Source organism: Engystomops pustulosus, chromosome 1 (assembly GCF_040894005.1).
Source record: "Engystomops pustulosus chromosome 1, aEngPut4.maternal, whole genome shotgun sequence".
NCBI classification, from domain to species: Eukaryota; Metazoa; Chordata; class Amphibia; order Anura; family Leptodactylidae; genus Engystomops; species Engystomops pustulosus.
Window position 1 is genome coordinate 36523641 of NC_092411.1, and position 12955 is coordinate 36536595.

Here is a 12955-nt window from a genome sequence, read left to right on the forward strand (position 1 = left end):
GTTACACAGTCTAATAGTGCATCTCCTCTTTAACCATGGACCCAGTGGGATAGTTACACAGTCTAATAGTGCGTCTCCTCTTTAACCATGGACCCAGTGGGATAGTTGCACAGTCCAGTAGTGCGTCTCCTCTTTAACCATGGACCCAGTGGGATAGTTACACAGTCCGGTAGTGCGTCTCCTATTTAACCAAGGACCCAGTGGGATAGTTACACAGTCCGGTAGTGCGTCTCCTCTTTAACCATGGACCCAGTGGGATAGTTACACAGTCCGGTAGTGCATCTCCTCTGTAACCATGGACCCAGTGGGATAGTTACACAATCCGGTAGTGCGTCTCCTCTTTAACCATGGACCCAGTGGGATAGTTACACAGTCCGGTAGTGCGTCTCCTCTTTAACCATGGACCCAGTGGGATAGTTGCACAGTTCGGTAGTGCGTCTCCTCTTTAACCATGGACCCAGTGGGATAGTTACACAGTCCGGTAGTGCATCTCCTCTTTAACCATGGACCCAGTGGGATAGTTACACAGTCCGGTAGTGCGTCTCCTCTTTAACCATGGACCCAGTGGGATAGTTACACAGTCCGGTAGTGCGTCTCCTCTTTAACCATGGACCCAGTGGGATAGTTACACAGTCCGGTAGTGCATCTCCTCTGTAACCATGGACCCAGTGGGATAGTTGCACAGTCTGGTAGTGCGTCTCCTCTTTAACCATGGACCCAGTGGGATAGTTACACAGTCTGGTAGTGCGTCTCCTCTTTAACCATGGACCCAGTGGGATAGTTGCACAGTCTGGTAGTGCGTCTCCTCTTTAACCATGGACCCAGTGGGATAGTCGCACAGTCTAATAGTGCATCTCCTCTTTAACCATGGACCCAGTGGGATAGTCGCACAGTCTAGTAGTGCGTCTCCTCTTTAACCATGGACCCAGTGGGATAGTTACACAGTCCGGTAGTGCATCTCCTCTGTAACCATGGACCCAGTGGGATAGTTGCACAGTCTGGTAGTGCGTCTCCTCTTTAACCATGGACCCAGTGGGATAGTTACACAGTCTGGTAGTGCGTCTCCTCTTTAACCATGGACCCAGTGGGATAGTTGCACAGTCTGGTAGTGCGTCTCCTCTTTAACCATGGACCCAGTGGGATAGTCGCACAGTCTAATAGTGCATCTCCTCTTTAACCATGGACCCAGTGGGATAGTCGCACAGTCTAGTAGTGCGTCTCCTCTTTAACCATGGACCCAGTGGGATAGTTACACAGTTCGGTAGTGCGTCTCCTATTTAACCATGGACCCAGTGGGATAGTTACACAGTCCGGTAGTGCATCTCCTCTGTAACCATGGACCCAGTCGGATAGTTACACAGTCCATGTGTATAGCAGTCCCGCTGCTGTCTACATAAAAGGAGGACACAATAGTAATGTCATACCTGCAGCTGCCTGTGCACATGTCAGTATCTGTTGTACCACAGGAGCTTATAATGTTGCGATAACTGTGTACATAAACATAGTGACACACGTTATCAGAAGAGATATGCCAGCAATAGTAATGAGCTCACAATGTTTTTCTATTGCAGGAAGTCCTATGTACACGTCTAATGGGCAAATATGTGTATCGTAAGATCAATGTTAGGGCACATTCACATGGCCGTCTGCGGGGACGTACATGCGGCCGCAAATTTTACCGCTGTGTGAATGTACCCTTATTCAAAACTGCTAGAAATACAGAACACATCATGGAAGACCGGGAGCAAAATAACTTTTCCTTTTCTCTTATTGTAATAAATCTCCACGATGTAAACATTCTCAATATTGTACATGATTGTATATGAAGTTACATCAATAATTGATGTTTAATGGGAATCGGTTCTCTGTTTTAAGGGGTGATTCAGTTGCAATAAATGTTATTGTTTGCATCAAGAAAAGTTTCCAAGTTTACCATTTTTCAATACACTTTCTGTATCAATTCCTTATGGTTTTCTAGATCTCTGCTTGCTGTCATTCTACAGGATGATTCATTGTTTACTTTCAGTAGTTAAAAAAACCTGTCCCTGGTCCTGTAGTGTCACACAGGTGCATGACTTGTTAGTATCATAGAAAGTAATCAGAGGAGTGTGTAATATCGAGTCGCGCACCTGTGTGACATCACATGACGAGAGATAACGAGCAATGCACCTGTGTGACATCACATAACCAGTAATATAACGAACCGTGCACCTGTGTGACATCTCATGACCAGGCATATGACGAGCCATGATTAAGACACGCTGTATCGAAACGTGTTGATCACCTGCACAAAAAGAAAGCCGAGTTTTGCATACTTTTGCTCTGTTGGGATCCTACGGCTTGGATATTGCTACGTGCGCCGAGGCTGAGACCAGGGGATTTGGAATTACATTTATCTGGGTGAGCTGGACATTTCACCTACGGGTGTGCTTTCTATTTCTATATCTATAACGAGCCATGCACCTGTGTGACATCACTTGACCAGGGGTATAATGAGATGTGCACCTGTGTGACATCACATGACCAAAGATAAAACGAGCCATGCACCTGTGTGACATCACATAACCAGGGATATAACGAGCCATGCACCTGTGTGACATCACATAACCAGGGATATAACGAGCCATGCACCTGTGTGACATCACATGACCAAAGATATAACGAGCCATGCACCTGTGTGACATCACATAACCAGGGATATAATGAGCCGTGCAGCTGTGTGACATCACATGAGCAGGGATATAATGAGCCGTGAACCTGTGTGACATCACCTGACCAGTGATATGACAAGCCGTGCAACTGGAAACGCTATATTGACGATGTATTCTGCATATGGGGGGGCCCATTGGACTCCCTGCAACAATTCCTCAAAGATCTCAATTCAGTATGGCCAGAACTCCAGTTTACACTACACAGCGACCAACATAGGATTAATTTTCTTGATACCCTTATCATCAAAGAAACAGACGGTAAACTATGGTCAGATTTATACACCAAACCCACAGACCGCAATAACCTACTTCATTTTACCAGCTGTCATCCCGCATCCACAAAAAACTCCCTTCCAATCTCCCAGTTCAAGAGACTTGAAAGAATTATCAGTAAACCTGACATTCTAGACATCAGACTCGAAGAGATGAAAGACAAATTCTCACAAAGGGGATATCCCACTAATACCCTTACAGAATATAAGAAACGACCCATAAGACCAAAAAAACTCTCCAATAAACGCATACCATTTGTCCATACCTACCACCCTTTCTCATTTAAAGTCCATAAAATCATACGGAAACATTGGCCACTTCTCCAAAAAGGACACCCCAATATCCTTGAATTCAAAGAACCTTTCCTACCCTGTTTTAAACGTCCAGACAATCTGCGGGATAAACTGGTAAAGGCAGATATAGGTTCATGCACCAAAATACCAAGACAAGTTTACTTGAAAACACAGAAAAAAGGCACATTCCCATGCTTATCGTGCTCGCAATGCAATAACGTCCAGAAAGGCGACACATTCACGCATCCCCACACAGGAAAAAGATATCCTATACACGACTTTTTCACATGCAACTCAGATCATGTCATCTATATGATCAAATGCCCCTGCGGTCTCGCATACATTGGCGAGACAACATTACCTATCAAAGAAAGAATATCAAAACATAAATCTACGATCAGACTAAAGAACATTTTACTTCCAGTACCCGCTCATTTCCATGACAAGAATCATTCTGTCTATCAACTTAAATTTCAAATTATAGAACACGTAGGGATCCCGAGACGTAATGGGGACCGAGTGGCAATCCTCAAAAAACGAGAATCGTTCTGGATCCACACTTTACAAACCTTATTTCCTAGAGGAATGAACAGAGAATATAATACTCAAAGCTTTTGCTGAACTTTTATTAATACAATAAAATTCTATTCTTTTACAGAGACGCTGAAGCAGTTATACCACCATCCAACATGGTATTGTATAACATAGAATGATGATAGTATAGATGTTGAGTACAATGACTTGGATAATCATGCTTATTTTGTGACCCTCCAGATGTCCATACCATAACATGCTGTATAAAATGCTACCCAGCACTATATCCCTCTATCAATCCGCAATATATCCTACACCGCGTATTGATACAGTGATCCTACTCATCTTAATAGACATCAGTTTATGCCCCCTCTGCGCATGCCCAAAGCGGCACCTGCGTTCCACCACGATACTCCAGGTGGAACGCATACAATGACGTACTTCCGGTCGAAACCGGAAGTCCCGCGCAAAGACGCGAGAATACCTATTGCTATTTAAATCCCGGCCAAACACACCATTATCAGCGCTCCCAGACCACAGAGCGGAGATACCGCCATTCCCCTATAGCGCTGAACGCCTGCACAGCAGCCTGACTCTTCCTTATACCCCACAGATTGGTAAGCCGGACTTCATTTTTATTTTATTCTATTATCTCTCCCTCAGGATTTCTCTCCATAAGCCGTCTCTATGATATCATCTATCCACTAACTATCACCTGGGACGGTGGAACCACCCACTGAAAACATTACACTGGACTTCCCACTTCAGATACCCAGTGGACCCACTACTCTATAAATGCCACAATAATTTTGTATGCCCTACTTTGTATTCCCTCTCCCTCCCATCCCCCTCCCCTCTCCCCGCCTCCCCTCCCCCTACCCAACCAATGTACCTCTATTTTTCGGAAATATTGACAATTGACATGTAAAAAAACTTTATTGTTAAGATACCACTCACCTATGTATTATCTCACTATATCTTGTTACAGTGTCTGACGAAGGTCAATATTTGACCGAAACGTTACACTCACCTGTGTGAAAAATAAATACTATTGATCTAAAGATTACAATCAGTGTGACTGGATTCCATATCAGAAGCCGTGCAACTGTGTCACATCACATGACCAGGGATATAATGAGCCATGCACCTGTGTGACATCTCATGACCAGGGATATAACGAGCAGTGCGCCTGTGTGACATCACATGACCAGGGATATAACGAGCCATGCACCTGTGTGACATCACATAACCAGGGATATAATGAGCCGTGTAGCTGTGTGACATCACATGAGCAGGGATATAATGAGCCGTGAACCTGTGTGACATCACCTGACCAGTGATATGACAAGCCGTGCAACTGTGTCACATCACATGACCAGGGATATAATGAGCCATGCACCTGTGTGACATCTCATGACCAGGGATATAACGAGCAGTGCGCCTGTGTGACATCACATGACCAGGGATATAACGAGCAGTGCGCCTGTGTGACATCACATGACCAGGGATATAATGAGCCATGCACCTGTGTGACATCTCATGACCAGGGATATAACGAGCCGTGCATCTGTGACATCACCTGACCAGTGATATGACAAGCCGTACACCTGTGTGACATCACATGACCAGGGATATAATGAGCCGTGCACCTGTGTGACATCACATGACCAGGGATATAACGAGCCGTGCGCCTGTGTGACATCACATGACCAGGGATATAATGAGCCGTGCACCTGTGTGTCATCCAATGACCAGGGATATAATGAGCCGTGCACCTGTGTGACATCACATGACCAGGGATATAATGAGCCGTGCACCCGTGTGATATCAACAATGAAGCTTCCTTTAGAATGACACCAAGCCGAGAAAACTGTGGGGAACTGATACAGTTTGTCCAAAAGGGTTTTTTCTTGATATGAGCCCAGGAGGTGTAAAAACATCAAACACTCTATACTTACCTCTCTCCAGCACTCCCATCCAGCTTGGCACCTCCTGTCTGTTTGTATGTAGAGGCGTGCACCCATTACAGCCACACTTACAGTCTGTAGCAGGTACGTACTGTCGATATCACATCATTGCCGAGCTTCTCTATACAAACAGAGAGTGACAGTGACAGGTGCCGCTGCACTGGACTGGAGCACCGGAGAGAGGTAAGTAAAGCCCCGATCCTGAGCAACCCCTTTATTTATTTAGGCAATGAATAGAGAGACCCCTAATCTATCAACATGAGTGATTAGTGTAATACTTCATGTACCCCATGGTGGCGCTGCAAGGGAGTTAAATGGTTATTGCCAGGGTCCTTCACATATTACAGTCAATAACTGGGGATATCAGCAGCAGGGACAACCCAGAACACAAGTAGATGGACAGGAACAACGCAGAACCTCAGCTACATGAGGGAAACACACAAGCAATAAAGAAGTGGGGGGTAGTGTTATTCCATTCCCTCTAATTAAAGGGATGAGTAACACTCAATTACCCATGGGGATGCACAGACCTGGCCCTGTTACCTGTGATTCCTGAACAATGGAATGAAAAGAGTCCTATGTTATCAAATCATTATCAGGTTATAGAAAATATATATAAAACTGTGCTATGAAGAACCTTCAAGAACTATATCCCAAACTAGAATTTTTGATCTGACTTTCTTCACTCATGAAATCGTTATTTTACTTACCGTACTTTTATTTTTACTTACTTTGTATTATCAATTGTCAGAATTTCACTGTTTGAATACAATGGGGGGTATTCATTGATGTGTCGCCAGCTCCGACATTGTGATAATGAATCTGTCGCAGTACAGACGGTCCCCGACTTAAGAACACCCGACTTACAGACAACCCCTAGTTACAAACGGACCTCTGGTAATTGGTAATTTACTGTACTTTATCCTTAGGGTACAATAAATAACAGTTATAAAGGATGTCTGTAATTAAGCTTTATTGTTAATCCTGGTTCTTATGACAGTCCAACATTTTTAAAATCCAATTGTCACAGAGACCAAAATTTTTTTTTATCTGGAGCTACAATTATAAAATATACAGTTTCGACTTACATACAAATTCAACTTAAGAACATATCTTGTACATAACCCGGGGACCGCCTGTATAAGCCTGTCGATTTCTACTTTAAGACCTAGCTTTTACCCACAATTTGGCGCACCCTCCTTAATTTTTGGGCGCATGGACTAATTTCAATATGGCCACACCCCCTTTCTCCAGAACCACGGGCCCATTAGCAAAACCACACCCCTTTGTCGGACGAGTCTGAAAACATGAAAAAAAGTTGTCGGAAGTGTTGGATGCTTTTTTAGGGGCGCAATGTATTCTTATAGTTATTGATCACGCGTCTTTTTGTTGTTCTCATATTTTCCAGTAAATTCTTTAACTCTTCAAGTTTTATATTGATACTTAAAACCTACTTGAGGACTTCTGTAACGTTATTATATTATTATATCTGTCCCTATAATATGTAGGGACGACATCTATAAAGTGCAGATGGTAAGAAATCAAGTCGCCACGTTTGCCGTAAGTGTAAACTTCCTGATGCTGACTGTAATCCCGATGTTGGGTTACTGTTCGCCCCTTGGCCATCTTACAAGGTATCCGCTCATCAGGCTAAATCCTCTGTGAATGATTTGTTAAACCGTCCTGTCTCAGAGTGTTTGCACAGCAAACAGGAGGCTTGAACATCCCGTGGACCATTTCAGGAGACGGTTACAATGCAGTTCACTATGTGAGGATTCTCTTTCTTGAAGCTAAATTTCGATGACGTTCAATGTTGGTCTACAGAAAGTAAACCACTTAACCCCATCAGTGGGAAGTCGAGTGAAGGACCATCAGAGACGTAAGCAGGATAAAGGAGGGAAGGGGGGGGGGTAGATGTAATGTGTACTTAAAGGCGGCAATAGTATACAGTTGCCATACCTTGGGAAGTTCAAAGGGAACTTTCAGTGTACATTGCGTGACTACAAATTATATGGTGGGCATATAGTAGGAGTAATGCAAATACATTTTATTCTAAGCACTAAAACATAAAAAAAAACTGAAAGAGAAATGTAATATCTGGTCAATTTTACCATTCAGTAGAGGAGAGGCAGCGGAATATATCGGCTTCTTATTGGTGTAGGATTGGGGAGTAAAACACTAAATGCAAATATTACTTGGTTTTACTAGTGATAACTGGATTTTAGTGTTTACTAGTGTGGGCTAGGGGTATGGTCTGGTAAAATGTACTACCATTTAATGGTAAGGAAATCTACCATCAAAATCCATCATGAATCGGAGACACTTACTCATAGATCCAGACACTGTGATTGGGGTAATCTTATATTTGTTATCCATGGCTTCCTTCCTTCTAAATCAACTTTTAAAATTGTGGGTGTTACCAAAGCCCCTCCGTACTTCAGCTTCACTGGCTGTTACACTGTGCAGGAGTGTCTCCAACTCCCTCTCCCTGCTGAGATTACAGCAGGAAATACTCATTGCACAAGTGCTGCGGAAGCAGAGGGAAGGGTGACACAGTGTAACAGTCTGTAAAGCAAGATCACAGAGGGGCTTGGGTAACCCTGAAGGCTCATTATCATAATTATAAAAGTTGATTTTAGAAGTAAGTATGCAGTGACGAAGTTCAGACACTACACACTACTTCTATTTGTTCTGGTTACAGATGATCTGTGGTGATAGCGGTAAGTGTACCCTCACAATGTTTTGTCTCCTGAAAAGTGTTTCCCAACTGAAATGTAACTAAAAACTGCTCAGCCGCAAAGCAAAGTGTGTACCTTTCCTCATAACTATAATGTGTTACACAATAGTACATTATATTAATCTATGTATATGACAATGCACCTTGTGGGTCCCCTTAGACTCCTAGGTGCAGTTTCATCCCCACCATATGCCACCCCCATGTAATGCTCTGGTTTTATATTGGATATTTGTATTTGTGATATATACAATAGATACATCAGACATATATAATAGATATGGAGCAACTCTGGGTTTCACATATATAGTCTGCTCACCCCCAGGCCTCTCCCAGCCCCCCCCCCCCCCCCCAGGCCTCTCCATTCCTGTCTCTCTAGCACATTTTTCTATTTTATATAAAGAAATTAAGAGTAGCTGGGAACTTCAATTATAATGTTTCTGAAAAGAAATCTACCATAAAAATCCACCATGATAAACCAGGTCATATATCCAGGTGTCGCCACTGTAATCTTCACTGTAATCACTGTAATGACGTCACTGTACGTCACTGTAATCTGTTATAAATGGCCTTGTTCTTTTTAAAATCAACTGGGAGTATTACCAGAACTCATCTGTGCTGCAGCTTCACAGGCTGCTACACTGTCCCACCCTTCTCTCTGCATTATATCAGGGAATTGCTCATTAAAGGAAATTTACCATCAAATTCAAGCATGGTAAACCAGGTGGACACTTAATCATAGATCCAGACTGGGGAGAACTGCTCTGCTCATTGTAACAGCCTGTGAAGCTACATCAAGGAGGGGCTCTAGAAGCACCCACCAGAGACCTTTAGGCACATTAGTGTAATTTTAAAAGTTGATTTAAAAAGGAAGAGGGTCATGGATAACAAATATAAGGAGATTAACAAAGTCACGGTTCCTGGATCTAGGAGTAAGTGTCTCTAGTGAATCATGATGGATTCTGATGGTAGATTTCTTTTAAGAAAATAAAGTGTATACCCGGCCCACATACTTATCAGCAGGACAACCATAAGTGTCAGATCGCTTTAGGTCTAACCATTGAGACCCCTACTAAATGCAGAGATCTGGTGACCATAAGTACTTGTGCCTGGCAGCACTTCCATGGGGCTGTGCAAAATCACCGCCCCTAAATCCCGGTAGCATTAGAGCAATTCATGCTCCATAATTATTCTCAAGAAGGTCTAAAGGGGATAATAGGGTTCCCCATGTTCAGACTCTGACATTATCCCATGTATGTCTTTGCCACTATTGGATGTGCCATTAGTGCAACCTGTACATCTGTACAAGCATCTAGAATGGAAGAAGGACCATTGTTACCTTGAAGCTGCTTCCTACTGTCTATTAGACTGTACTAATGCATTTCATGACTAAGACTAAGTTCACACTACAGTTTAAACCTTAGTTCTTTCCCTCCGTTAAATAAAAGTAAAGAACAGAAGTTTAGCAGAGGTTTTACATATCAATCAAAGATCCCATTGACACCAATGTAAATTTTATGTCATCCATTATGGTCATTTAGGAAGTCATCCGTTATTCATGCTTTTTTTTTTTTCAAGTGCAGGAAAAGTACTGCAGCCTCCATCATTTTTTCTCTCAAAAAAACACATCGATAACGGTAACCTGCCTAACTGACCATAACGGACACCATAAAATTTACATTGATGTCAATGGGATTTTTAAGTGATACATTAAACCTCTGTTAAACCTCCATTCTTTACCTGTAGCTGTAACAAATGTGAGGCATGATCCGAATCAGCGCTGGAACGCCCCTTTAGGTGCAGAATTTTGTGACGCATCAACCACGACACAAATCTGTCGCAGACACTTCATATATACATGTGCAAGCAGTTTGCACCTTCTTTTTAGTGCAAAGTCAGACAGAAAACCCGGGCGCAAACACTTTAATAAAATGTGCCCACATTTACTTTTCTTTGCTAATCTTGCTATATAAGGGCTCATTGACACATCCGTTTTTTTCCTTCACTATACTATCAGAGATTTCTGCAGATTTCTAATTTTTGCAAACCATCCGTGAAAAAAAAAAAGGGTCCATAGATGTGAAAGAAATTGTGAAGGAATAAAATACTGACACAAAAAAAATGAAACAATTCTGCAAACAGATTTTTTTGGGGTGGATGCTTAACATGCAGTTCGAGTGAGCCCTAAAACTGTGATCTTTAGGGTCTGTTCCAACAGAATTGGGGGCAGTGATAAACTAATATGGGAATCCACATAAATAAATTATCTTGGGTACATTTACTGTTGTATTTCTGTGACTTAAAAACAAGTATGAACCTTTTTTTTTTATTTTGGCACAAATCCTAAAATACCTCATGGTCAAAAGATGAGGTTTGCACACGAGCCAGATTTTATCTACAAATTAATATCTTTATCTTTATGTTTAAAAAAACAAAGTCTAATGCATAAAAACTACAAATAAAGTAGTAATAATAATACAAAAAAAAACCTCAGATGCAGAATACTATCCTATAACTTTCACATTGTTCACAATGTTTACAAATAAGCGAATGAACAATACAACTGTATCCCAATGTCTATAATCCCGGTCCGGATTGTACTGTTCTGACAGTTACTGCTGTTCTTGTGGCGCTGGGCTAGAAATACAGACTGTATGCAATGTTTGCACAAGAAAGCATGAGGCACTTAGGAATGTATACACACACTGCTAACACACATACACAAGTAGCAGAGCTGAGATTGTCATGAGCACAACCCATGTCTCTGAGATTGAAGAGAACAATCATAATGTACAGCACATATACATTCCTATCAAGTTACAGAATACAGAAAACCACAATATTAACAGCAGATAGATAGATAAATGGAATCAAAGAAGCATAAATCTCCATTACAATAATACTACAAACCTAATATCTGTATGAGAGTGGTGACACTTACATGGTCCAGCTCCTGGCTGCAGTTTTCCAGGTTCATGGTTTATGCAGTTCTGCCCATAGGTTACATGAAATGCATGGAGTCAGTGCATGGCTAATAAGACTCAGTGCACACAGTGTGCCCAGCAGTCACCTCTGTTGTCCCAGCAGGAGGCTGGTGACACCTTTTCTTAAGCCTGATGCCCTCCCACTCTGCCAGTGACAACTCCTCCCAGCCCAGGGAACTACTGGAGCTGTGTGTTGGCTGCCAAGTTCTTTGACGGAAGCAGGTTAGATAATGTCACATAACTTATACTGGCTACAATGTAACAGGCTGCTGCGTCTGTACCTGAACCTGACATAACCTTTGTAGAGGGAACATACAATGCTTCATTACTCTGCAGTATGTCTCGTTAAATAAATATTAATAACATATGAGGAAATATTAGTAAACATGATGACAGGCAATACGATATGAATTTATATTACTTTACGCCTTTAAATTAGGGGCAAAATTGCTGCAGGTTATCAGCAGTAAAATTGCAGGTGGATAACTCACAGTCAGATGCTTAATAAAAAAAAAAAAGTTAAAAACCTGGTCAGCCACAGAGAAATTGGAAGGCAAAAAACTGTTTCTGATGAAACCATTCCATGTGCCCCCCAGAGGTTAGGGGCTGTTATCAGCTGTGAAATTGCAGGCAGATTACTAACAGTGAATTAAAACCAGATGCATACTAAAAAACGTTAAAATCCTGGTCAGACACAGAAAAATTCTCCAATGTAACCATTCCTTAAAGGAAACCTGTCATCAGGAGCGACGGGGGAGGAGATATGGGGGACATGGGAGGTTTGTTCTTATTTGAAATTTATGAACAATGGAGTGGTTTACCGAGGGCGGTGTGGGGGAACTCCTCACTGGCCCCTCCCAGGGGACTAGGGACACAGTTCTGCATACAGCAAGGTAAACTTTTATCTAACGTATCTTTTTTTTTTTTTTAACAGACAGTTTTACTATAAAAGCTCTTTGGCAATGTGTACAATATTATCTATGAGGACATGGGGAGCCAGAAAAAGGCCTTCTGATGACAGGTTCCCTTCCTTTTAACAGGAAATTAAACTCCTAATACAGAGCTTTATGATGGCTTCCTCATCAATGTCGAATCACTACTGCATTTAAACCCACACTGTGTCACTAAAAATACCACAGTCACTTACAATGTAGTGCCCCCTCGCTATGTTTCACATTCTTTTTCTAAATAATATAAACCCCTCAAACCTCAATTCACATGATGTGCCGATACATATATAAATAAATAATAATTATTACACACCATGAGGAAATTATATAGAAATGAAATACTAAATCAAAAATGATACTGTAGCCACTAAATTAATAAGTACATAAAGATCCTTCCTTTAAAGGGAACCTTTCATCAGGTTTTCACCATTAAACCTAATGACAGGTTTCCACAGATGCCATAGCTCAAATCCAGCTAAAATCACTTTTTAAGAAGTTGCTGGCACTTT

General features: G+C 41.9%; 1 protein-coding gene across 2 annotated transcripts in view; it reads right to left on the reverse strand.

Annotated features, from left to right (window-relative positions):
* PDE8B (phosphodiesterase 8B) overlaps nt 1-11588 on the reverse strand; it is a 128024-nt gene extending 116436 nt beyond the window's left edge. The window contains exon 1 of one of the 2 annotated variants that reach the window (XM_072137975.1): nt 11454-11588. In XM_072137975.1, the coding sequence (XP_071994076.1) occupies nt 11454-11489 (36 nt within the window). In that variant the 5' untranslated portion in view covers nt 11490-11588. The remainder of the gene's footprint in view (nt 1-11453) is intronic. The other variant, XM_072137965.1, reaches the window with a different exon arrangement.
* Nucleotides 11589-12955: the final 1367 nt, after the last annotated feature.